At 43.0% G+C, this 27,908-nt stretch overlaps 2 protein-coding genes across 3 annotated transcripts in view; one reads left to right on the top strand and one right to left on the bottom strand.

The window, feature by feature from the left end:
- ATP9B (ATPase phospholipid transporting 9B (putative)) overlaps positions 1-27,908 on the top strand; it is a 141,231-nt gene that overhangs the window by 88,833 nt on the left and 24,490 nt on the right. For both annotated transcript variants that reach the window (XR_013961383.1, XM_080683641.1), the window contains exons 12-15: positions 1,969-2,129; positions 11,340-11,482; positions 20,777-20,889; positions 24,640-24,888. Coding sequence is in view for 1 of the 2 variants with exons in the window: in XM_080683641.1 (XP_080539767.1) it covers positions 1,969-2,129; positions 11,340-11,482; positions 20,777-20,889; positions 24,640-24,888 (666 nt within the window). In the remaining variant the exon portion in view is untranslated. The remainder of the gene's footprint in view (positions 1-1,968; positions 2,130-11,339; positions 11,483-20,776; positions 20,890-24,639; positions 24,889-27,908) is intronic.
- On the bottom strand, positions 4,788-5,105 carry LOC308257433 (large ribosomal subunit protein eL36-like; the record flags this gene model as incomplete). Its single annotated transcript, XM_080687020.1, has 1 exon — positions 4,788-5,105. The coding sequence occupies one exon, from the start codon at positions 5,103-5,105 to the stop codon at positions 4,788-4,790; it is 318 nt and encodes a 105-aa protein (XP_080543146.1).

Genomic DNA, 27,908 nt, shown 5'->3' with positions numbered 1-27,908 from the left:
TTGAGGTAATTGAGTCTTTTTTCCCTGACTGAATGAATAATGACTTCATCTGACCCTCAGCGAGCCTGAGACTTAGGCCGCCTTTGTCACAGCTAAAGGAGCTGGGCTTTGAAACATGCTCTACTTCCCTGGCTTAATTTTTCTTCATTTTAATCCAAAACCCTATTTTTCTCAATAATTCAAGCATAAACTATGTAGTAGTTGAAGCAGCGGAAATTGCAAGATATTTGTCCTCGTTGTGCTGCTTTTTAAATGGAGCTGATAAATCAGGCAGGTCCTCAGCTGCCTGGTTCTCAAGGGAAGCACAGCCATGGCAGCCCTGCGGGAAGCCCCAGCCCAGAGCCTGCAGGTCCCTGCAGCCACTGGTCCCAGGGAGAAGGCAGGCCTGGTGGCTCTGTAGCTGCGCCTAGAGGTGCTGAGCAGGTGACCCAAGGAGCAGTGTGCTTTTCTGCAGGACACTGGACACTTGGAAACTGACGGGAGAATGGCCTCGTCTCCTGTCACACGCAGATGCCGTAGATACTCCATATAGAACTGGCAGCTAGGTTTTCTTACACCTCCTGAATTAGGAGTCTCTATATTAAATGACCAGATGAGACCACATTTCACAGGCCTTGGGCTTTTTTCCTGCTTCTGGAGCGGGAGGGGCCTGCAGCAGGATGGGGCCTTGCAGGGGCGGGGCCTGCATATTCCAAACACACCTTGCAGAGGTTCCAGCTGCTCCCAGCCCTCCTTGCAGACCCTGCAGTGGAAGTAGAACCTATACTGTGGACAAACGTCATTCATATCCGGGTCCCAGTTGTCATTTTCATTGTTCCTACCCCTTCTTAAAAGGCCATGGAGTGCTAACCAACAGCAGTGCTGGCTGTGAGCTATAAGAAGTGAATCTATAAGCTTGGTTAGAGAAGAAAGCTTTCTATTTTGTAATTCTCTTTTATAGTATTTATTACAGGTGTTCATCCTACTAGATTGGCTGTTTCTTGTGGGTAAAATCTTACAGTTTACTCATTTTTCATGACCTTAATTAGAGTTTAGCAAAAAAATATAGTAGACATTTCCATTTATTTTTGTAATGAATTTTCTTCACAGCTACACTTAATGGATTTTCTGACAAAGTTTTGTGTTTTCTCTCTAACTACAGGTTTAATGTTTCATGAGAGTTTGTGGCAAATATTAATTCAAAACAGATATAAACTAAATACATAAAATGTAGGAAAGGCTAGCTTATTATTGGCCAAAGTTGTGGATTTCAAAAAGTGCTACAAAATAAAACAAGTTAACAATTAGCCCATTGAGAATTACAGTATTTAATTTATTTTATGAAAGTTTTGGCAATCATGTTTTCTTTTTTAATTATTCTCTTTCAAAATTTGTACCAGATTCAAGAGAAACTCAGGTGGCAGATAGAGATGATAGCCTGGTACGAATTCAGTTTCTGTTCGAGTCATACACGGCATGATAGAGCACAGGGCCGTGCCAGAAGCCCCCATGCTGGGCTTCTCCAGGTAGTACATAGGTAGCACCAGTTTAGAGAAAAGGAAAATGGGGCTTCAAGAATGTAAGCACATTTCCCAAGATCACACAATTAGTAAGCAGAGATTCACATCCAAGTTTTTAATAATAACGACAATGAGGGTATAATAACATGTATGTAGGCTTACCCTCTAACCAGGAGCTGTTCATAGTCTCGTGAAAACCCGAGTCCTGATAGGAAGACACTGTGATAACCCCATTTTACAGCTTGCCCAAGGTTAGCCAGCCAGGTGGCAGAGCCAGCATTGGAATCAGCCTCCACTAGGCGTCCTGAGGAATCCCTTCTCCCTCTGCCTGGTTCTCAAGCCTTTCTCAAACGCCCAGTACTATAGGCCAATGCAAAGGAAAATTTATGGATATCAGAAGTGTCATGTATTAAGATGTGTAATGTTAGGAGCATTATGTTTATGCCTTAATTCCATGTTTTTCTTTCAGGTTGGTTTGTTGGACCTTGAGCTCAATCAGCTGACCAAAGCGCTGTTTTTGGCGTTGGTTGCTCTCTCGGTTGTTATGGTAACCTTGCAAGGCTTTGTAGGCCCATGGTACCGCAATCTTTTTCGGTTCCTCCTCCTCTTTTCCTACATCATTCCCATCAGGTAGGTTGAAGAATTAAGGTAAAACAAATGTCTAGTTTCATTGAATATGAGTTTATTAACATCTGTCTCTCATTGTGAAAGAAATTGCTCACACAAAGCTCAGGAACTCTGGTGAATCCTGAAGAATTCTGTAGGAAGTCATACGGGGAGGGGGCAAAGTCAGTTTTGTTAGAATAGTCTAGAAATCTGATATTTTATCTGATATAAATGTATTGATAATATAATCTTCAACAATTGGGTGATATAAACATAAAACATAAATCTGAATCCAACAAAATAGTATTTGCTTATTGTTGGTAGACTTTTTATTTCCAGTGCTCTTCGGTCCAGTGCAATCATTGACATTTTAAAGTTATCTATATTTCAGAGACCATTTAATATACCTGTCAAGTTAGATAAAATACTGAGTAAGGCAGTCTTCTAATATGAACAATTTTTCAAGATGATAACCCATCTAACTTGAGATTGGGATATAAATAGTTAATATTAGATGTCTTTAATTTAAAGACTAATATTTATAACAAATGTAGGTAAGTCCATTTAAAAATATTTCCACAAAGAATATTTTTAATAGATATCCTAAATATATATGTTTGAAATTTTCATATGAATGAGCAATTAAGCCCTAATAAATCATGCATAAAGTATGAACCCAGAATAGCTGTCTTTTGTATCAAAGAGTGAACTAAAATGGGTACCAGTATTAGGCACAACATACAAGGATTTGGAGAGAAAGGCATATCTTTACAGACTGGTATCTCTAAAAGTTTGTCTACAGGAATGTCTCTTTCATTGACTTATATCATAGCAGTAGAGCTGTAGTTTGTCCCTGGGGCTCTGTACACAGAGCTGTTAACCTCCCCCCCCCCTCCAACACACACACACACTCTCCTCCAACTGCCAGCATCTCCTGCACTCATCTCTGGAGCAAACTGCTTTTCTTGGGAATTCCCAGGTGTTTTTTATTCTTTCATTAATCTTGTTTCTCTTCATTGCTGCTGCTTGTATCTGTTTTGCAATGTTATGTGATGTCTGTCACTTCTGCTGTCTGAAGCAGAAGGCCCAGGGAGAACTCTGTCCTGCTCTTGTCTGGGCCTCTCCCTTCACTGGTGGAAGCCAATGGAAGAAATGTTTTATTTCTATGGGCTGTCTCCAATTTTTTTCTTCAGTAAAATAATAAAGAGACTTGGCACTTTCTCCTTTATCAAATTAACAGGAAAAAAATGATTCGAGTTTTGAAAATACATAAGCATTTTAAAACTAAAACTAATTTTTATTGTTTTTTATATTTTGAGTATATATATTTATAGTAAAAAATTAGACAATACCTAATACTAGGAGAAGGAAATAAGTACTGTCTCACTAACTGTTGATAAATTCTGTAAAGGCTTACAGATGTGTATATGCACAGAGTCTTATAGTTATGAGGGTGCAGGTTACACACATAGACGCACCAGCACTCACACACACACCCTTCCTTTTAGTCTCTGCATCCTCTTTGGAAGTCTGCTTATGAAGTGGGGACGGTACCAGGCTTCTGTAAGTCTGTCTTGTTCTAGTGTTTCAGTGCACAGTTTAATATTTAACATGTTCAGTCAAGCTTGGAGAGACTTACTAGACAGAATTATAGTTGCACCTCCGTTTGGCTCCGAAACATCTTTCAGGTACTTTAACCTGAAACTTCTGTCCTTCAGTCTGAAGGCGCAGCTGGACAGACTCGGCAGAAAGGATTAAAGCCAGGAAGTGTGGACAGTGTAGCACACTCCTTTAGGGAGTGAAGGTTACATTTGATTCAACCAAGGTTATTTTCCTTTGCAAAATTTCCATAAACTATGACTGATAATACCTTTTAGTGTTTGCTAAATATGCTTTCAATTTAATAAAGGATCAATTTTTAATTTTTTTTGTTTGTTTTGCAAAGTACACGGTTCTGGAAAGTGGTTTTTGTTTTTGTTTTCCTCTACTGACCTAACACTCCTAAAAGGTTTTTCCAGTTTAAGAAAGTGAGGCTGTTTTTTAGACATTCTTCTTTGGAGAATAAAATATGTTTGAGTCACCTGATATAATTTACTATGTCTTTCAATAGAAACGTTACAAGATTTGACTCTTACTTTCAGAATTAAAATGCATATACATTCCCTGGATTGTGTATCACTCACAAGCAACAGCAGACTAGCCATCCCATTTCTTTACAGGACATTTAGTTCCATTGGGTCAGGAACGTGCAGTTCCTCATCTCGTTGGTTATCACCCCTTTGCCTGCATGCCTGGCATGCATTAACGTCCTAGTTGAGAGCACTGTCTCTTGGGGCAGAGCGCTTCCCTCTCACATGCGGCCCCAGGGCAATGGGCGCAGTGGGGACTGTCCATTGGGCATCTCTGTCTGATAGTATCAGCGCCTCAGGAGGCAGGGTTCTCCTCTCTTTAACACAGTCGGGTGCGCCAGTAAGATGCCCACATGCTCATTTTGCCAACCAACCCACCGCCTAAAGGACTACCTACCACGTGCTCTGCTCAGAGCTGTGCTCATCCACACACTGAGTGGATTATCAAAAATGTCAGATGACACACGTACAAAACTTGCTCCAGAATTTAACTTCCCTGAGGTTTTTGTTGTTGTTGTTGTTTTCTGAACAGGTTTTATTACACAGACAGGGCTCAGTCCTTCTTGGCTGCTACCTTCCTCCTGGCTGCAAGGACATTGCTCAGCTCCTCTCTCTTCCTCTTGGCAAGGATGTGTATCCCCACCCTTTTCTTGATGAATTTCAGGGCCCTCTTGTCCTTAGAGACCTTGAGCAGCTCCATGGCTCGCCACTCATAGGGGGCAAAGCCACACACCTCTCGGATCATGTCCCGCATGAACTTGGTGTGCTTGGTGAGGCGCCCGCGGTGGTGGCTGTGCCTCGGCTTGCACACGTTCTTGGTCACCTTGTGGCCCTTGTTGAGGCCCATGGCCGTGGGGTAGCACAGAGCCATGGCTGCTGCTCCTCAGTGGCTGCCCTCCCTGAAGTTTTATTGCAAGAAAATTCTTAGGAGCTTATTATCAGCTTACAGGTACCCTTTCTGTGGCATTTTAAAATGTGTATTAACCTACTCGACATCTTTAGTTAGACCTCATTTTCCAGGTTGAATGCTTGCAGAAAAGAGTGTTTTCAACCTTACGTAGACCTAGGGATATTTAGGTATTGATGGTCCGGGAAATATGTGGCCTGTACAGATTGCTAAAGACACTGATATTAGAAGTTTCGTTGTTTGAAAAGTGTGCCCGGGAGAGGAGGCTGAGGATGTGCTTGACAGCCTTTGCTGAAGAGATTAGGCATGTGACTCGTCTCAGCAGAGGCCAGGACTGGATGGTATTATCCAGGAGAAATCTATGGAGGAGCCTCTCTTGTCTGACAGTTGGACCCTGGGCACACACAGGAGACTCAGAAAGGTTTTGAGATTGTCCTAAGGGCAGAAACACTGCCAGCGTAGACTGAAAAGAACGGGGACAAGACAAGATGAGAGAAGCCTGTCAGACTCCCAAATCTGCAGGCTCAAAATGAACTGCTAGAGCTACCTGTCTGCAAATGTGTGCTGACTGCAGGAAAAAGGAGGAGCGACTGAGGCCAGTGCCTCACGGGTCATGCACAGGGCTGTGGCACTATGTAGTTACTTATATGCTCTGCATGTTAGTTCTCCTTCAGTTGTGTTTCTCTGATACTCTTTCTTGATCTGTGACTTGAAGTTTTATTCGCCCAGTGGTGAAATTACAAAAAGAAGTCATCCATTTCATAGTTACATATATGAATGTTTCTGTGGGTAGTAGTCACTCTGTATTGTTTAAGGAATCCTCTAGTCTAGGTGTGAGCCTCCTCCTGCATTAACTCCTAAATGCTAATCGGTCTTGTCTCTGATCCCTGCAAGGTGTTTTTTTAATGGTGTGAAGTAGATTTTCACATTATTTTTTCCATACCAATTGTCTTAGCACCCCTTACAGAAAAGACTCTTGTTCCCTCTGTCATGTACCAGGTATTCATTTATGCACAGGTCTGTGTGGGTCCCTACCCTCTTCCTTTGGCCTGCTTGTAGATTCCTAATCAAATAACAGACTGCCTTATTTACACACTGTGATAGTAAGTTACTAATTGATAGGACAGCCCTTCCTCCTTGTGTTCGTTAAGATTTTCTTTGCTCTCCCTGGCCATTTGCATTAATATTAAATCTGCCAAATCATGAATTGGCATATTAATATAAAAAGTTTTGTTAAAACTATTCTTAGATATTTGATATTTTTAAAATGCTATTATAAATACTATTTTTAAACTATTTTGTATGTATTGGTTGCTGGTTATAGACGAATAAAATTGATTTTTATAAAATGATTAAATCCATCAATTTTTGTAAACTATCGATTAATTATTAATCTGAGTCTATTGGATTTTCTGTATAGGTAATCACATCATCAGTAAATAATGACAGCTTTGTTTCTTTTGATCCCTTGCACCATTTATTTCTTTTCCCTGTCACTGTAGCAGAGATTTCCATTATAACATTAAGTAGAAATAATTATTATGGACATTCTTCCTTTGTTTCCAATGAGAAAGGCAGAACTTTTTACATTTTATCACTAAACATGCTATACGTTTTCATAGAAACCCTTTCATATGTTAAGGAAGTATTTTCTTATTTTGCTTAAATTTGTTTTTAAATCATGAATATAATTTTAAGACTATTTTCATCTTTAAATTTTTATTTTTTATTAATATGATAAACTTATTGACTTTCTAATGACATACCTACTTGTATTTGGGGGAGAAAATGCAACCTGATCATGGTACAATACAATACTTGTATAATTAGATTCTGTCTACTTGTGCTTTTTGTGAAATTCTTGCATTGTTTACACGAGTGAGGTTGACTTATAACTTTCCTTCTCATGACATTCCTTTGTGTTTAGTGTCAAGATTTTGCCAGTCTCATAAAATACACTGATGAGTCTTCTCTTACTTTCTCTTCTCTAACATATTTTATTTCAAATTGTAAGTATTTATTCTTTGAACATTTACACATTGGGAGGCCATGTGAGCCTGAGCTTTTTGATGTGTGTGGAAAGATGTTTGACAGAGTTGATTTCTTTAATAGTTTAAATATATTTTTTAAATAGTTGACTTTAAAGAGTTACAAAACTTGATTTCAAGTTTTTTATTTCTTTTCGAGTCAGTTTTACAAAGTTACGGCTTTCAAGAAACATGTCAACTGTACCTAAGTATTCTAATTTATTCACAAAAGCTTGCTCATAGTGTTTCCCTATAATCTCTCTTAGAGAGAGGATCTTTTTCTTTCCTGATACTTAGTTACCTTTCCTTTTTTTCTTTCAGTCTTCCAATAGGTTTGTCAGCTTTAGTAGTTTTAGAAAAACCTCTATGCTATCTGATTTTTTTAATTTTATTAGTATTACCATATTTTATTTCTTTCCTCCTACCTTCTTTGGTTTTTATTATCCTTACTTCTTATGATAGATGCTTAATTCACTAGTTTTCAGTACTTTTTCTTTTTTGAATATATGCAGTAGAAGCTATGAATTTCTTTCTATAGGAGTACTGCTTTGGCTGCATCCCACAAGTTTTCATATTTTGACAGAATGTTTTTTAATTTTCATGGTGATTTCTTCTTTGATCCATGGTTATTACAAAGTTATTTCTTCATTTACTAGGTGTACCAGTTAATAATGCGGATTTTTTTTTCAATAGATGGAGTTACACATATGTTGATACATATGCGATTTGATATGTATGCCATTTTGTTGTATTGACAGTAAGCTTCAAAACTTCATATGTCAAATTTGCTGAAGGTGTTAACATCATAGATATTTTTATGTTTAAAAATGTCAAATTTTGTGCCAAAAAAAGAGCATACGGGAAATTTTAATTCATTTATTTTGAGGAAAAAGTTATCATATATTCGGGAAGCTTATGGTGAACATGCTCCATCTCAAGATACTTGTGAACGCTGGTTTAAACGCTTTAAAAGTGATGATGTCAATGTGAAAGACAAAGAATGTCCAGGCCAACCAAAAAAGTTTGAAGACCAACAATTACAAGCATTATGGGATGAAGATGCGTGTCAAACTAAGAAAACAACTTGCAGAAAGATTAAACATTGCTCCACAAACAATTTCCAATCATTTACAGGCAATGGGAAAGATTTTAAAGGAAGGAAAATGAGTGCCACATCAACTGAACGAAAGTCAAATGGAAAACCAAAAAGTCATCAGTAAAATGTTGCTTCAACGGCACGAAAGAAAGTCTTTTTTGCATCAAATTGTGACTGGTGATGAAAAGTGATTTATTTTGAGGATCCCAAAATCATGGGTTGATCCAAGTCAACCATCAACATCAACTGCAAGGCCAAATCGCTTAGGAAAGAAGACAATGCTCTGCGTTTGGTGGGATCAGGAAGGTGTGGTGTATTATGAGCTTCTAAAACCAGGTGAAACCATTAATACTGATCACTACCAACAACAAATAATCAACTTGAACCATGCTTTGATGGTGAAATGACCAGAATGTGACAGAAGACATGGCAGAGTAATTTTGCTTCACGATGACGTACCATCACACCCTTCAAAACTAGTTAAAGACACGTTAAAAGATCTTGCCTGGGAAGTATTAACCCACCCGCTATATTCACCAGACCTTGCTCCTTCAGATTACCGCTTGTTCCAATCGATGGCACACGCACTTTCTGAGCAGCACTTCAAAACATACAAAGTGGAAAATTAGATCTCTGAATGGTTTGCCTCAAAACAAGAAAATTTATATTGGGAGGGTGTCCACAAATTACCTGAAAGATGGGGGAAATGTGTAGCTAGCGATGGACATTACTTTGAATAAAGCACTTTTGATGTTTCTCTTGAAATTATCGTGTTTTCTAGTACAAGTGTATTTGAATTTTCTGTCTTTATTTTAGCTTAATTGGTTATTGTCACAGAACATACCTTCATTGTAAGGCTGCACCAAAAAGACTGGTTCAGTTCCCCGTCAGGGCACATGCCTGGGTTGCGGGTTCAATCTCCACTAAGGGGCGTGCAGGAGGCAGCCAATCAATGTTTCTCTCTCATTGATGTTTCTCTCTCCTCTCCTTCTAAAACAAAAAGTTCAGAAAGGACCTCCATCAGACATGGAAAAACTTCTGATGCCTGTTTTGTTTTTTGTTTTTTTTTCCTCACCCAAAGATATTTTTTCCATTGATTTTTTTAGAGAGAGTGGAAGGGAGAGGGAGAGACAGAGAGTAACACCGATGTGAAAGAAACACACCAGTTGGTTGCCAGGGCCGGGAGCCTGCAACCAAGGTATGTGCACTTGACCAGAATTGACATTCCACAGTCTGATACTTTGTCCACTGAACCAAACCAGCTTGGGCCTGATGACCTGTATTGAAGACCAGACACAAACACACATCCCACTCAGCACCATGACAACCACGACCAAAGCAAAAACGATATTGAAAGAGAAGGCTGGACCTGACTACTGTGTTGAATTTACTGCTAGTTGTGTTTTAAACTATTCAAGAATTGTTATTTATTCTGTAATGTGAAAGTGAGTTGTGAGCCTGTAAGTGCTCATGTGAAGTCAGCTGAAGAATTTTTGGGAACTCTAGATAAGGTGATTGTGGAGGAAAATTACTTGCCAGAGCAAATATTCAATATGGCTGAAACTTCACTACTCTGGAAATAAATGCCTGAAAGGACTTTCATCCCTAAGGAGACCAAGTCAGTGCTGGTTTCAAGGCTTTTAAGGATGAGATAACCATCTTGCTTGGTGGCAGTGTTGCAGGTTACAACTATGATGGGGCATAGTGAGAACCACAGGGCCTCAAAGCACATCAATAAGCACGCACTGCCAGTGTCCTGCAGGAGCAGTGAGAAGTCACGGGAGATCTAGCTCCTCCTCCAAGATGCCTTCCTGAGTTGCTGTGCCAGTGAAATAGAGAAGTACTGTTTGAAAAAGAACATAGCTTTCAAGATTTTGCTTATCCTATATAATAAAAGGCTAATATGCAAATAGACCAAACGGCGGAACAACCGAACAACCAGTTGCTATGACGTGCGCTGACCACCAGGGGGCATGCACGGAACATGGTGGGCATTGGCTGCCACAGGATGGTGGAGCAGGTGAGCAAGGCCGCAGACCAAGGAGGGGTGCCAGTCACTGTCATTGGGGCGAGCCTCTGGTGGTTACTGAAAATTCTTTGCTCCTGCACGCCGTGGTCCCGCCCAGCGCTCACAGTTGCTATTGGCGCCGGCCCCGCTCACACCCACTGCCAGTGCTGGAGCTGTTGCTCACACCCGCTGCCGGCGCTGGTCCCAATTGCTCTACGCCGTCAGCGGGTGTGAGCGGAGCCGGCGCCATCAGTGCATGGGAGCAGCAGCAGCAGTAGCAGGGCTGCCGGCAGATAGGGGACCAGGGGCCGTGGCAGGAGGGGCCAGGCAGGGGCGCGGAGGATGGGCCAAGACCCACCCCTGTGCCCACCGCAGCCTCACGGCCCACAGTTTCTTTCAAGGTGCACGAGTTCGTGCACTGGGCCCCTAGTTGTTAATAATGCTCATGGCATCCTCTTTTTATTGGTGATGTTCTTTCCAATATCAGAGTGCTGTTTCTCCAAACACTACCTCTTTGATCAAATGGATCAGGCAGTTGTAACAGCTTTTAAGGCCTACTCCCTGAAGATGACTTTTGCCCAGGTTTTTGCTGCAACTGAGGAAGACACTGAAAAGTCATTGATGCAATTCTAGAAGGACCTCAACATCTGTGACTCCATCAGAAACCTTGCTTAGGATTGGGATAATGCCACCAAGGAGTGTAGGTTCTGTTATAAAACAAGACCCATTTCAAATATTCCCAGTGGGACACAGCCTGGCACCCTGCCTGCCCAAGGCACTTAAAACAGCCCATCTTTTTCTTTCCCATCCAATGTCACAGACCACGCTGGAGGACAACATGAGTAACTACTTCACTGTCACCTGCAGGCATGTCCTGGGGTGTAGAAAGGTTTACTGACTTAAGAGACAGTAAGTTCACCTATTGCAAAGTCTAAAATTCAATGTTACTTATTTCATGTAAAGTTAAAAATAATGTGTATAAATAAATAAATTTATATGGAAATCATGAGCATGTTAGTATTCACAGGTCTGGGTCACACTAACCATGTGATGATTTTATTTGGCAGTTTGCGTGTGAACTTGGACATGGGCAAAGCAGCATATGGGTGGATGATGATGAGGGATGAGAACATTCCTGGCACAGTTGTTCGGACCAGCACCATCCCAGAGGAGCTGGGCCGCCTCGTGTACCTGCTGACGGATAAGACAGGTACCACTTGTGTGTGTGTGTGTGTGCGCCTCAGGAAGACCTGGTGTGCATATGTCCACATGGGTTTATGGTGTCTGTATGTATTGAGTCATGTTTAGAGTTTCTCAGACTCTGCTCTTGAAAACTGACACACAACTAATATTCATCTTCTAATATACACAGTATCATCAGAATTAGCAAAATATTAAATCCTCAGAGATTGAAATGACATTTCCATATTTTTAATTTTTTACAGCCTTACAGATTTTTTGGTCTTATTTTTAACTGCTTTTATTACACCTCTCTAGTGGCTTTTTAAAAGCAAAAATTGCTTATTTATTATAGAACTAGAGGCCCGGTGCACAAAATTTGTGCACGGGGGCGGGGGTGTCCCTCAGCCCAGCCTGCACCCTCTCCAATCTGGGACCCCTCGAGGGATGTCCGACTGCCCGTTTAGGCCTGATCGCACTGGGATCGGGCCTAAACGGGCAGTCAGACATCCCTCTCACAATACAGGACTGCTGGCTCCCAACTGCTCTCCTGCTTGCCTTCCTGATTGCCCCTAACCGCTTCTGCCTGCCAGTCTGATCACCCCCTAACCAATCCCCTGCCAGCCTGATTGATGCCTAACTGCTCCCCTGCCAGTCTGTTTGCCCCTAACTGCCCTCCCCTGCAGGCCTGGTCACCCCTAACTGCCCTCCCCTGCAGGTCTGGGTCCCCCCCAACTGCCCTTCCCTGCAGACCCAGTCACCCCCAACTTCCCTCTTCTGCCGGCCTGGTCACCCCTAACTGCCCTCCTCAGCAGGCTTGATTGTCCCCAGCTGCCCTCCCCAGCAGGCTTGGTCACCCACAACTGCCTTCCCTTGCAAGCTTGGTTCCTCCCAACTGCCCTCCCCTGCTGGCCATCTTGTGGTGGCCATCTTGTGTCCACATGGCGGCAGGATCTTTGACCACATGGGGGCAGCCATCTTGTGTGTTGGAGTGATGGTCAATCTGCATATTAATCTTTTATTAGATAGGATAGAGGCCTGGTGCATGGGTGGGGGCCAGCTGGTTTGCCCTGAAGGGTGTCCTGGATCAGGGTGGGGGTTCCCTTGGGGTGTGGGGCGGCCTGGGTGAGGGGCCTGTGGTGGTTTGCAGGCCGGCCATGCCCCCTGGTGACCCAAGCAGAGGCCCTGGGATCTGGGATTTATTTATCTTCTACAATTGAAACTTTGTAGCCTGGAGTGGAGCCAAGCCTTCTGCTTGCTCCGTGGTGGCAGCCATTTCTGTTGGTATTTATGTATCTTCTATAATTGAAACTTTGTAGCCTTAAGGGGAGGCCAAAGCAGGCCAGGGCTGCAGAAGCTTGGCTTTATCGTCGCGGGCAACCCTAGCCTCCTGCTGTCTCCAGCTCCGTGGCTGCCGCCATTTCTGTTGAGCTTTATTTATCTTATATAATTGAAACTTTGTAGCATTGAGTGGAGGCGTGGGCCAGCAAGGGCAGGCAGAAAGCTTGGCTTCCTCCATTGCCAGGGAAACCCAAGTCTCCCTCCTGCTCTCTGTGGCTGCAGCCATCTTGGTTGGGTTTATTTGCATATTCCCTCCTGATTGGCTGGTGGGCATGGCTTGTGTGTAGTGGAGGCACAGTCAATTTGCTTATTACTCTTTTATTAGATAGGATGACACATGAGCTAGTAGAAGAAAATAACAAGATGGGTAAATTTGGTGTTTTAACAATGACCTTCTCCTAAAGAGCCTTACCACAAACAATTTATCTCACCTTGAGGTTTCATGCCCAAAATTCTATTTGTCTTTATTTTGTTTTGTTTCTTTTATTCATCAAAGAATTCGTCAATCCATAACATACTAGAGAAAAAACAAATTGAATGCAGCAGTATAGTAAAAACCAGATCTAAAGGTTCAGTCCCTCCTTGATTTATTGGTTTATGATTTCCAAATAATTATTAGTGAACTAAAAATAAAATAATATTTGTATAAATGGTAAAGAAAATGTCTCGAATAAAATTCAGCATTTTAAATAAAATATGAGAAAAGTTCTCACTATAATCAGGAAGAAGAAAGAGAAATCTGCTAACAACACTGCTGTTTAATAATTATTATTCTAGCCATTGCAGCAAGACAAGAAGTAGAAATAAAGTAAACAACAAAAAGAAAAAACAAATGTTTGCAGATGTAACGATCAACCAAGCAAATCACTGGTGGAAACAAGCGATAAGTAGAGTGAGTGGCAGGTTCCAGATAAAAGCAGCACAGTAGCCCTTTATGGGTAGAATAGACTGGAGAATAGCACCCTTCCCGCAGAGCATGCACGCCGGGACCCGATAGCCTAAGTCCACATTGAGCACACATGCTGGGATGTGAGGATGGCAGAGGGCACATGTATAGAATATCCAGCCATCATAGAGAAATGGAAAAGAAGACAAACATATCCCAAATGTGAAATCCTCATTGCAGAGACAGCAGCCTCACAACCAAGTCATACATTTGATCACTGCAGTGCTGTCAGATCCCGTGTTGGACTGTTTGGGTTTCCTTTGGGCCTGTCTTTGATGGATGTTGAGTACTGGCCAGGCAGGCGATGCTCAGGAATCAAGAGTAACTCAGAAATAACAGCATGAGGGGCTCGGGTTCAAGCAGGTCAGCGAAGGAAGAGCCTTCAGAGTTTCCCTTACTAGCTGTGTTGAGCTGACAGGAAGAAGTTTAAAGAATGAGCCTGTAACAACATAGAAAGCAAGCAAAATGGAGTCAGAGGATCCAGAAATGGAGTTGTTGCTGGAAATTGAGAGAGCAACCAGAGAAAAGCACATCTGAACTTGGAATTACTCTGAAGCATAAGAAGGGGAATACTGAATGTAGAGCCAACAGGTGCACAGGGCAAGGCATTCACAGAAGAAACCACCCTGCTTACCAACCAATCAGCCTGGACTTCATTGACAAATATAACCAGAAACCAAGAATCACCTACAGAAATCAAAGTGCCAACATGAATAAGTGAGCTGTTCCCAAAGAAAAATGCAGTGGCTTTTACAAAGAAATCTAAAAGAACCATCAGGGAACTGTTTAGAGTTATAAGAAAGCTTAGTTACACATATAAACCCAATGTCAAAGTTAAACTACATTTCTGTGTATCCACAACAATTGGGACACTTAATGTAAACATGTCAATTAGAATGGCAAGTAAACATACAAAGCAGTCTATATATATGAAGAGCCAGGTTAGTAACATCCAAAACAACCAAAGGCTCGACCGAACACCAGTCTGCATGCACAGCAGGCGAGCGGGCTGAACTGCTGACCTCTCGGAGAGAGAGAGGGGCAGGGCTGATCAGCAGTAGCTGCTGGCGAGGCCCGGAGAGAGAAGCAGGGTGATCAGACCCTGCTTCTCTCTCCGGGCCTCGCCAGCAGCCAAGCCTCGCCAGCAGCCAAGCCTCTCTCTCTCTCCCAGAGGTCAGTAGTTCAGCCCACTCGCCAGCAGCCTGGTGTGGCTGCTAATCAGCCCCACCTCTATGATCAGGCCCGGAGATAGACCCAGAGATGCTGACTGGCATAGAAACCGACCAATCAGAACCAAATCTGGGTGTATTGCGAGGAGCCAATGGCTGCCTAAGAGGCAGAGCTTTTGATGCTGACTGGCATAGAAACTGACCAGTCAGAACCTACTCTGGGTAAACTGCGAAGGCAGAACCTAAGGTGGGGGCTGAGGAGGGGTTTTAAGGGCAACAGCTATTTGGTGTAAGTGATTCAATTTTTTAATGACCGGTTTGGCAGTATAGTGCATATGACTGACTATCAGTCCAGATATAGGGATTATGTGTTTTTGTCTGCCAAGATCATCTTCTCCTGCTGAAAAAGGCTTCCCTCCCCCATTTAAGCAATCCTATCCTATATAATCTATCTATACTAATAAAAGGGTAATAATGCTAATTAGACCGGGTCGACCGGCCATCTTCCAGAAGTCCGACTTCCTTCTGGACAAAGCCATGGTGGTAGGGACTGAGGCAGAGGCAGTTAGGGGCGATCAGGCTGGCAGGGGAGGGCAGTTGGGGGGGGTGAGATCAGGCAGGCAGGGGAGGGTAGTTAGGGGCGATCAGGCAGGCAGGCAGAGGCAGTTAGGGGCGATCAGGCCGACAGGGGAGAGCAGTTATGGGCAAGATCAGGCCGGCAGGCAGAGGCAGTTAGGGCAATCAGGCTGGCAGGGGGGCAAGGTAGGGGCGGTCAGGCCAGCAGGCAGAGGGGTTAGGGGCCATCCGGCAGGCAGGCAGGCAGGCAGTTGAGTGGTTAGGAGCCAGTTGTCCTGGATTGCGAGAGGGATGTCCGACTGCCGGTTTAGGGCCGATCCCACAAGGATCGGCCCTAAACCGGCAGTCGGACATCCCCCGAGGGGTCCCAGATTGGAGAGGGTGCAGGCCGGGCTGAAGAACCCCCCCTCCATGCACGAATTTTATACACCAGGCCTCTAGTCCTATATAATAAAAGCCTAATATACAAATCAACCGAAGGCGGAACGACTGGTGGAATGACCAGTCGCTATGACATGTACTGACCACCAGGAGGCAGATGCTTGACGCAGGAGCTGCCCCCAGCCCACAGGCCCTAGGCCAGCTAAGATAGGTGCCAGCCGGGGCCCCTCAATCGCCCTGCCGGTTGCCCTGCAGAGGGAGATGACCAGCGGGGGGGCAGGGCTGCTGAGTGGGCGGCACCAGGCCGGCCAAGGTGTTTGCCAGCAGGATCCCCCCCATCACCTTGCCAGTCACCCAACAGATCGGCCCTGGTCACTGGCCAGGCCCAGGGACCCTACCTGTGCACAAATTTCGTGCACCGGACCTCTAGTTAAAAATAAATTGAAATAAAAACATATAGGACTGGGTCTCCTCCTTCCCGAGGGTGTGTGGCCTCAGGTCAGGGTCCCAGGCACGTGGGGGAGGGAGTGTTGGCTGTGGCCATTCATCAGGGCCACACTGACCAAATCGTAGGTGTGCAAATAGAGCACTAATTTTCTAATTATCCTGCCGCTGCAAGCAGGTGAATAGGATTCAGCTCCATCTGCACTTGGACACTGTAAAAACATGGTGTCCACACAGTGGGATGGGGACCGTGGACAGACCTGGTCCTTTAATGACGTGTGCTAGGGCAGATCCCCTAACCCTCTAAACAAGCCTTTATTGTGGGCAAGGCTCTGTGGTGGGGTTGGCACAGCAGGAGGGCACTGAACAGTCAGGCACACATAGATTTCTGTGCATTGGCAAGTCACAGCTAGATTCTAGAAAGTCCTCTGTGCCCTTGAAACGGGCGCATTTCTGGTGTTTACTCATGTGCATGTGCTTTCCAGGAACTTAAGTAATATGCTCTATTTCTATTCCTCACTTTGGTCGTGTAAAATATTCAGGTCTTAGGGTCACCGTAATGGCCTCCATCACCCTGCAGCAGCAGGCCTGACAGTGGGTAGTTGTCAGGTGGAACTCTTGGTGTCAGGGAGGGTGGGAAGCAGTTTGCAGACATCTTCCAAGGAGCCTGAGCTCTGGCTGGAATGAAGAGCCTCTGTCTGAGGAGCCCCACGTTGCTACATAACTGTGAGGTGGGGCTTCACAGGACTGCAAATTGGGTTTGTGCTTCATCAAGAAGCTTTTTGACAAGAGGTCTCCCTAAGTGCCACTGTCCTTGGCTGGAGCAGAGTGGAAGAGGCAAGGAGATGCAGCACCCCAATAATCAAATTACAGTTTCCTTGTGGACAAGAAAGCAGAGTGGTATAATTAGGTTTGATTGGAGTGCACGTTTCCGGTAAGATCTGAAATTAATGATGTTGCTATAGTGACACATCTGTGGCCACCAGTGCGTGAGACATAAAGTAATTCATTCGGCAGGAGTTGGCATCTGTGAGCTGCCAGGATGTGGAACATATTGACACTGACCAGAGATACAGCCGCTACGTGATGAACAGTGCTGCAGCTGGAGCTGCACCTTGTCAATCTGCTGGACCTTCCTCTCTGGTGCCTTTGGTGGTGCCACTGGTTTAGAACAAAGCTGCAGAGGAGTCGTAGGTTTTAAAATGTAGTGTGGATTGAGCCTGTTAAAGCCACACACTAATTTGTTTGTTAGGGAGTTTTTATCTTTGTGTAGAACAAAGCCATTACTGAAAACATTCACTAAAACAACAGGTTTCTTAGGACTCACAAATTAACTTAAATCCATTACCCAAAATGCCATGTTGCTTGGACTTGAATGACACACATGTTTCCCAGTACAGAGCCATCTGTGCTGAGCCATGCTGCTACCACAGTGTCCAGGGTGCCTGCGAGCCACACTCTCATGCGGGGTGAGCAGTGTTCTGTCTGGAGATGGTGACAGGGTCTTCAGTTGGGGCATTCATAAGCAGTCCGGCTGGCACAGTCACTACAGTGTGGGTTTGGGTGTGAGTTCATATCTTGAGGTGTTTGGACACTCTGCAGTTGAACAAATCCTACAGTGCTGGGAACGTTATCTTGAGAAAGCCCATGGACAGCAAGCACTATAGGTGACTCCACATTAAATGGTGTCGGATAGTTTTAAAGAATCGATACATACTCTTCAGTTTGGTAAATTAGAAGTTTTGTTTATCCTTTCCTTATAAGGTCTAAGCTTTGTGTTTTAATATAGTCATCAACCCCATTGCTGAACTAGAACCTTCACAGGAAGTGATGTGCAGGCTGGAAGCTGCCAGTCCTGTGAGCTGTGGGCGGGTTGTCTCTTGTTTCCTATGGCAACCACCTCTCTCTCCACTGCTGCAGCGGGTTCTTGTTTTAGTCTGAGGCCAAATCACCACCAGGGAATATTTGATCAGAAAGCTCTGCATCTGCTTCTCTGACAGTGTTCCTCTGCTGGTTGTGTCACATCTGTCACCACCCCGAGAACGACGCCTGCAGGACTTATTCCTTAGAAGTTAATTTCCTCTTTGCCTGTTTTGCTCATTGTAGTCTAAAAGAACTGCTTTATTAAAGAGCTACAGCCTTTTTTTTACAGGAATCACAAACAAACCGTTTGTTAAAAGACACTTCCTGTCCATGGAGCCAGTATCCTGACCAGAGGTCACTGGATGCTCTGACCTGGTGGCTCTCAGCCTCTGCCTAGCTGAGTTAGTCCCATCCTTTTGCCAAGATTCAGATTCGGGACATACTAACTTCTGCTATATTAAGACAATAAAAATTGTAGGAACTGTCAGGAAGATAAGATCTGGAAAATAAGTTTCATTACTGATTTTTTAGTAACTGGTGTTGTCTCCCCACATTGACTGCTATACCTGAAGGCACAGAAGTACAACCCCAGCACGGACCATACTGCTCAGAGTCCTGCAGTCAGCAAAACTTCCTTGAAATTTTAAAAAGCATTTTCAGGATTCACCTTAAAATGTGAGAAATCTTAATATGCCACTCACTTAAGGCATGTCTGCATAAATATTTCAGTATCTTTAACCCAACAAGATGTGAACTTATTTATTCAATGCCAAAATAATAGATACAAATATTTCATTGTTCATTTGATGAGCAATGCTGATTATATCAGTTTTAAATGGCTTAAAATATGATTTAGTAGCCAGTTAGAATTTTACAAAGTGCAGCAGTTGTTGCACAATGTTTGAATCAAATGACAGATCTTCAGGATGTATCTATCGCTCTCTCAATATTTGGCATAACCACTGGACAACCTTCACCACAATCTAAATTTAGAATCTTTTCATCACTCTACAAAGCCTCCTTTTATACACCAGCCTCCATCCATTCTTCCCCATCCCCATTCCGCCCTGGGCAACTCCTAATCTTACTGCCTCAATAAATTTGCCAATTGGATTTTTCAAATGACTAGTTTCTTTCACTCAGCATAACTGACACATTGTAGCATGTGTCAGTGCTTCATTCCTTTTCATTGCTGAGTACTATTCCATTGTATGGACATGCCACATTTGCCATTTATTAGTTGATAGACATTAGCATTGTTCTGGTTTTTGCCTATTAAATAATGCTGCTACGAATATTTAAGGTTCTCACCACAGCAGTCAGGCAAGACCATGTGTGACATGACCTTTATATAGAAAATCCTAATCTTCTAAAAATTGTATTAGAACCAATAAAGAAGTTAAGTAAGGTTTCAAGATTTGAGATCAATATACCAAAATGAATTGTATTTCTATACACTAGCAATAAACTGTCCAAAAATAAAATTGAGTAAACAATTCCATTTACAGTAGCATCAAAAATAAAGTCAGTGTACCGGTGCATAGGATCTCATAGTGTTAAGATGCAACAGTATTCCCCAAATTGATCTACATCTTTGAAATGAGCGCAGAGAAGCCCAGGGGAGACAGCACCAGAGCCATCCAAGCAGGACTGATGTGTACCTCACAGGGGGTTAGAACTCCAAAACCAGATGGCCCCAAGTTACGCACATATATTAGTGTATTTTTATATTAACTGATTCGTAAAAAGTGTTGAGGGTCTTCTTCCAGAGCCCTAAGATATATAGCACTGTGAATTTATTGCTACTTAATAAAAACTTACCAGCTGTCTGAAGTGTGGTGGTATCTCTGCCCACCTCTTTCATGACGTTGCTTCACTGCATCTGCTCGTGTAACTTTTTGGTAGGAAGCCAAAATCACGAGCTCTCAGAAAGTTGACCTGCTTGTGCACCCCTCTTAGCCTGCCTTCCTCACTGCCTCACACTCATATTAGTGCCTGGCCCCAACCAGCTGGCAGTCCCAAGGAGTGACCACTGACCGCTTGGACACTGTCCTTGCCTGCCAAGGAGCCAGTGAGCACACCAGCAGCTCACAGCTATAGAATAAATGCCTTCCCTCCCACTCCTTTCCTTTCTCTTCCTTCAGGGCTTCGATGCATCTGCTTCTGTTCAATTAAAAATACTTAATTTTTTAAAATAGGGTTGTTGTTTTTAACTGATAGACACACTAATTTGGGGCTAGTTGTCTTGCTCGGGTAGGGCTCTGTCATGTGATTACATAGCTGTGACTCAGTGTTACAGTTTTGTGCTTGTCATTTTCAGAACAGGCATAAATGGCATTTGTGTCAAGTAACAGGCAGAGGGGAGATTTTCTTCACAGAACTAGGCCCCTTCATATCATTAAAGTTACTAAAAGTTATTCTTGACATGCTGGGAAGAACACTTCTTGTCCTCACTAATGAGATGAAAAGAGCGGCAAAAGACATTTCAGGAGACTCTGTCACGGAGCAGAGGTTGTGGCAGCAGAGGTGTGGCAGAGGGAGGGAACACCACGATCTCAATGAGCCACCTGTATGCTCTCATTTTCTGTTGCTCCTTGTGTCATAGGAACCCTCACTCAGAATGAAATGGTATTTAAGCGGCTGCATCTGGGCACTGTGTCCTACGGGACAGACACAATGGACGAGATCCAGAGCCATGTCAGGAGCTCCTACACACAGGTACGACTTACGGTGAGCCGTCAGTTGCTGGTCTGCACACTAGCAAACTCCTTCCGTTAATCTTAAAGCATTGCATTAGTTCTGTCATCAGCTCTAACTTATAAATCAAGCAAAAGATTTGGACTAATTTTAAATAGGCATTTCTATACTGTAGAAGCAAGGCATAATAGCCTTAAATCACTTACTCGTGTTAAATTTTCTTAGTGAACTATTTATAAAATTATTCTGTGAAGATGGTATTTCAAAAATACTAAGTAGAATGCTTCATCAGATGTTTCATAACAATTCCTCTGGTTTTCTTCATAATTAATAAGACTTTTTCATATATTCTTTTGGTGTTTTTTTCACCTTTTCAATAAACAGAAGTAGAAAGTACAGTGTTAGAAGCCTGTGTACCTGTTATTCATGTTAGCAGGTACAGCAAACTTGCGGGCCTGTTCACTCTCCTTCACCCATTGCTTTTCAAGTGAAACTCACATATCCCATGATTTCACCTATAATATTTAGTCTGTCTCTAATAGATAAGGGCTCTTTTTTTATGACATACCCTAAATCTCGATTTTTCACTGGGCCCAGAGGAGTTGTATAAGGTGGCAAGCACAGGGACTGTTTGCTTTCACACAGGGGTGCAGCCTGGTGATTAGGGGGTTTGCCAGTCCCATAGGCAGTGGACTCCCTCCTGTGAGTCTGGCCTAGAGTCCTGACATTCCAGGCTTTTGACATTGGACACAGCCGGGCGAGTGCGTGAGTGCAGGTCATGTTGAGATCTGTGGAGGGGTTGGAGACAGACCATTTCCCAGTGTTCATTTTTTAGGCTGTGTGGTCTCCATAGCTCTATTCCCAAGTTGTGTATTTCCTTCCTTTGGATTTCCTTCTACCTGTCCTATAACCTGAAATCACTGGTTCAGAGTGCTCAAACCTAGCAGCCAAGGGAATCGAAGATGCTCCCATGCAAGGCTGCTGTCTGTGTCACCAGTCATCACTCCTTGGGCTTTTCCTCTGCCTCTTTGTAGATTTGTTGTAGAATCTAGTCACCCACATAATAGTGAGCCAAGGTGTGTCAGGGTCACCAGGGCAGCTAAGGCTCAGTGCACCGTGGCCCGGCACCTCAGGGCTCCCATGGGGCCACAGCAGGTGACTTGGCAGACTCTCATGTTTGCATCATTCCTTTCCAGTCTGCGTAGACTGGACTGAATGTACCTGCACTTTTCCCGCTCAGACAAAGCTCAGGTGTTGTTGGCACTGTCGTCAGATCCATGAAACTTCTCTGTCTTCTTCAGTATTCTCCAGTCAGCATATACTTTACTTTTGAGATACTGTCAAATGAAAACAATCTTATATGTGTACACATTTATCATGTGTGTACACTTTATCGTGTGTACATGTTTATCATATGTGTATACATCATGTGTACATATTTATCGTGTGTACATATTTATTATATGATGTATACATATTTATCACATGTGTACATATTTGTTATATGTGATGTTTATACACTCATACATGCACACACACATGCACAAATACTCAAAGCCAAGCACTTTATTAATTCAGATATCACTCATTTCAGTCGGAGTACTTTGTAATCCAGAATATAGGTGTCCCCCAAAAGTGTATACACACTTTGAATGACTATAAAGTCAGTTTTTATTAACATACAATTCATTTTCAAAATTTAAAACAATCTACAGAAATGAATAATTTTTTTTGTCAATGCCTATTTTCAAACTGATGACCATTCTGGTCCAGACACTGCTGGTAACACGAAGCAATGGAATTACAAACATCAAGAATCATTTTGTTCGGTATTTGTATATCCTCAACTCATCAACTGTTGCCAGTTTTGTACTGTAAACTTCATCTTTTATGTGTCCCCATTATAAAGTCTAGTGGGATAAATTTTCTTTGTTCAAAGCTTAGTCTGGCTTCACCCATTATTTCAAATTAGTTAAACCTGAAAAGGAGTGAACATTGAATTATATTAGCTGTTAAAGTGTACAAAACATGTATATACACTTTGAATAATTATAAAGGCAATGTTTATATTTCAACTGTGTTTCAAACTTCCAGTAACATTTAAGGATGAATTTCCTTTGTTCAAAGCTTAGTCTGGATGAAGAGAGAAACATCAATTGAACTATCAGCTGTTCAAGTGTATATAAATGTTTATGGGACACCCTGTATTTATTAGTAGAAGAAAAATCTAAAAAGTCTTTTCCCCTCTCCTAGTAACCTGTGTCGGGATTGAAATGGTACCAGGTGACATCTGTTCTTTTCAAATTAATTTATATTATCCATGAACTAGAGGCCCGATGCACGAAATTCGTGCAAGAGGCTCGGCCCTCGCAGCTGTGGCTTTATCCAGAAGGTCGTCTGGAAGGTCATTTGGCTGTCTGGTCTAATTAGCATATTACACTTTTATTATTATAGATATGATTATAATAGCTCCAAATAAGTGATTTTACTAGATAAAAATAAAAGAAGGAAAGATGAGTCATTATATAAAAATAGCAAATATTTAATATTTTCCCCATTTATGACGACTTTAATTTTTTTTTTTTAACTAAAAGCTATCTGTTGATGACCTGGATAGCCAGTCTTTTTTATGTAGAATTTACTTTACTCCTTATGTTCTTTATTATTAAGATGACAGTAGCTTACTAGGTCCACTGTAATGTACACAAATCTTTAATAACCTGGTTATATTTCCCCACTGGAAGCACTGGTGATAGAGGGCATATCTTTAATGGGATTTGTGCGAAATTAAATTATACAGCCATCAGTGAGCATAGCCTAATGCAGAAGGTGGGCGTCAGCGAGTTTCTGCTGTAACGGCAGCATGTGAGCAGAACGCAGATGTGGGGTCTGAAGCTCGCTGACAGGGGTGCCAGCTGAGCAGAGAAGTTAAACCCTTCATTAGACAGCACTGTAATTTGATGGGCAGAGTAGTCACGGTTCAGTGGCTCTGCACGCCCGGTCCAAAAGCGGCAGGCTTGGTGCTAAGGAGGATCGTCACAAGTGACTCTGAAGTTACTGAAGAAATGTTTGACAGTCCTGTGGGGTCAGGGGGCGTGTCCCTCCCCCGAGTAGGAGGTGAATAATAAAAGTCATCCGCTTGGCTGATGAACTAAGACCCTTAAATGCAGCTGAATGTGATGAGAGCCAAGCAAACATCAGTGCTAACTGGGTCGTTGCTTCAGGAGAACAGGGTTTTGAGATATGACGTGGGGGTCACTCCTCCTCAGAATGCAGCCATCACTGGTTATTATGATCTCCACAACTGGACTCTAACTTTAGAAACTGTTGCAAGCTGGATTGATTTATGGTATTCAGCAAATGTTTATACCATTTTAAGTAGAGCATTTGTAAATAAAAATGAAAGAGGATGTATTATATACCATTCTGTTTCGTTCTCAAACTTACACTGCTTTTAGAAATAGTAAATAAGCAGGAATGATGGACTCAGCAAGTTAATGCCACAGTTAGATTGAATCCAGTAAAAGGAAACTGTCAGATGGTAAACATTATAGCAAATATTTTGGGGTACTTGACAACTGGAGAATACCACAGCACTTGCCGCAGTCAGATAAAAACCTTATCCTACCAGCACATATGATGTAGGAGATCATCAGCAGGAAATCAAGTCAAGGTCCTTTTTTACCCTAATTAGTTTGTAAGATAATACATGTTCATAATCCCAGTGTCAGCTATGTTTCATCTTCAATTTTGTGATTTCCATATTCACAGCTGCACTCTCAAGCTAGTGGAAACAATACCAGTTCAACTCCACCAAGAAAAGCCCAGTCTTCAGGTCCCAAAGTTAGAAAGAGTGTGAGCAGCCGAGTTCACGAAGCAGTGACGGCCATTGCATTGTGCCACAACGTGACGCCGGTTTACGAGTCTCGAGCTGGCGTGACCGGGGAGACTGAGTACGCAGAGGTGGACCAAGACTTCAGCGATGAGAACCGCACCTACCAGGCCTCCAGCCCAGATGAGGTCAGTCGGCCTTTACAGAATCTCGTTTCACCATGTTATTCCTCAGAGTACAAAGCGATGTCGGTCGGTGTGTTTCATTGGGACTCAAAAGCATGAGCATGAGTTTTTTTAGGAGTGAACAGGGGAGCTTTAGGATAATGTTAATGCGGAGGACTTTCTGCATGTGCACATGATCCTACTGTGTCCACACACCTCAAAGTACTAAAATCTAGTCACAGGGCAGCAGAAGGGAAGTCAGTTGTCTGGGTGCATGAACTGATTGGAGTCTTGACAGGCTGCGTTACTCAGTTTCTTCTCATCTCCAAATGTATCATCAGGTTCGCATATTAAATTTCTAGTTATGTTTGCCAGAATTTTAAAATTTTTTAAATCTACAGAAAACAGAAATGATAAAACATTAAATACTAGGGGCCCAGTGCACAAATTCATGCACCTTGAAAGGAACTGTGGGCCGTGAGGCTGCAGTAGGCACAGGGACAGGTTTCAGCCCATCCTCCGTGCCCCCCACCCGGCCCTCCCGCTGCGGCCCCAGTGCTATCTGCCAGCAGCCCCGCTCCCAATGCTGCCGCCCCCATGCATCGATGGTGCACATATCCACTGAAGGCGCAGAGTGATTGGGGCCAGCGCCAGCAGCGGGTGCAAGCGGGGCCAGCACCATCAGTGGGTGCAAGCGCCATCAGTGGGTGCAAGCACCAGGCGGAACCGCGGCACGTGTGAGCAAAGAATTTTCAGTAACCACCAGAGGCTCGCCCTGATTACAGCGACTGGTGCCCCACCTTGGTCTGGCACCCCCGCTCACCTACTCCATCATCTCACTGCAGCTGATGCCTGCCATGTTCTGCACACGCCCCCTGGTGGTCAGTGCACGTCATAGTGACCGGTTTGGTTATTCTGCCGTTCAGTCTATTTGCATATTAGCCTTTTATTATATAGGATGGTAATCAGTAATTTCCAACTTTATATTATTCTTTGATTTTTAGTTTGATAAAAATTTATTATTGCCCTAGCCCAGTGGTCAGCAAACTGTGGCTCATGAGCCATATGCGGCTCTTTGGCCCCTTGAGTGTGGCTCTTCCACAAAATACTACGGCCTGGGCTAGTCTATTTTGAAGAAGTGGCATTAGAAGAAGTTTAAGTTTAAAAAATTTGGCTCTCTAAAGAAATTTCAATCGTTGTACTGTTGATATTTGGCTCTGTTGACTAATGAGTTTGCCGACCACTGCCCTAGCTGGTTTGGCTCAGTGGATTCAGGAGATAACAGTGTTTTATGTCTGGCATCAGCCTGCAGACCAAAGGGTCCCGGGTTCAATTCCAGTCAAGGGCATGTACCTCGGTTGCAGGCTTCTCTCCAGCCCAGGCCCTGGTCAGGACTCATGCAGGAAGTAACCAATCGATGTGTTTCTCTCACATCGATGGTTCTCTCTTCTACTCTCCCTAAAAATCAATGGAAAAATATCCTCAGGTGAGGATGAACAACAACAAAAAAATCTATTATTAAACTAATTTGCCCAGTTCCCATACAGTCTTAGTATATTTTATATATAGTTTTCTTATATATTCTTTCGACTCTGGGTTCTTCAGAACTCTGTAAAGTAATCAAGCCAGCCATGGAAAATAATTAAAAATACTTTATTACACATCTACCTTATCACCTGCCAAAAATAAGTACAAATTTTGTTAAAAATATATAGGATTTTTCATCTTTAGGTTTCTATAACACTTTTTGAATCTTAAATTAGGAATTCACAATAGAGAGGGATTTCCTTGATTCAAAGATTACTAGAACTAAGTAAAAACTGCTAATCTTATATTTAAATGTGTACTTGTTTAAAATTTCTTCCTACTTTGGGAATTGGGCAATGATTAAAAAGTAGCAGAATATTATATAACCATTAGGAAATCCTTAACACGAATTTTAGTCTGAAAATGGAAAGGCTAGATATCATCATAATTTTAAAGGGCTCTATGGATGCAGTATTTGTGGGTCCCTGAAGCTTGAGGACGGTCATCTAAGGTCTCGGTACTGAGCTGAGTAAACTTGGCTGCACTAGGCTGATGGAGGATGGCACTGGGTCCAGTCACCGGTGCTGCTTCAGAAACATTTTTATTGAATCAAGTGCTGAGCTTGACTCAGGGGCAGGGCCCCATTGATGTTTTCTGTCCAACCTCAGCTGGGACCTGTCACAATGTACCTGCCTAACAAGTAGCAATGTCGTCAGAAGACCACAATGCTTTATGTTCCTGTCAGCGCTGTACCTCACAATCCCCATGCGTTTATGGCTTTGTGTCATCTCAGCCTTTAGAATGACCTCAGTGTTGATTCTACTCAATAGAAGAGTCTCATTTTCATTTTCCCAAAATGGAAAGGATATTTCCCTCATGCATGTGCATAAATAAGTCTTCGCAATACTAATAATGGAGCTCTTGGTGGATTCATCATAAATCATTAAGGTTCTGTGAGGCATAGTCATGAAGTATGTGTAGTAATGAAGTGTGTGTTGTCCTGGTATTTTTAGTGATACTTTCAGATACGGCAAGTGGTGGGGTGTTCTGTTGGGTCATAGTGTGGAGCCTGCTTACACCTGGTTGTTGTTTCTTATGGTGAGTGATCAATAGTTCATTTTCTCTGGGAAGAGGAAGTTCCTTGCCTGTCACTTTGTGTCCACAGCTTCTGCATAGCAAACACCAGCTTAGCAGACATGAAAAGTTCCCTGGGAATTCCTGAACAGAGTTAAAGCCAGCCCTCTTCAGGGCTGTATCTGCTAGGTGCTGAACGCTCACACTGAGCTAGTGTCAGGAACAGGCCTAAGTGGGCATGGCCAGCAGGCAGAGGGGCACCAGCTCAGGTGATCAGGGCACAGGATGACACAAACCTTGATAGCCTCTACCCTCTTTTGGCCCAGAAAGGTGATTGGGCGTGATTCTTGTGGCTGCGGACCCTGTACACCCGTTATTTGATAGTAACACTCTTCCCCCGGGGCCACACCCTTTATCACAGGTAGTTTCTACATTCAGATATC

Source organism: Plecotus auritus, assembly GCF_963455305.1.
Source record: "Plecotus auritus genome assembly, chromosome: 8".
NCBI lineage: Eukaryota > Metazoa > Chordata > Mammalia > Chiroptera > Vespertilionidae > Plecotus > Plecotus auritus.
This window is presented reverse-complemented; position numbering and strand designations above follow the sequence as displayed.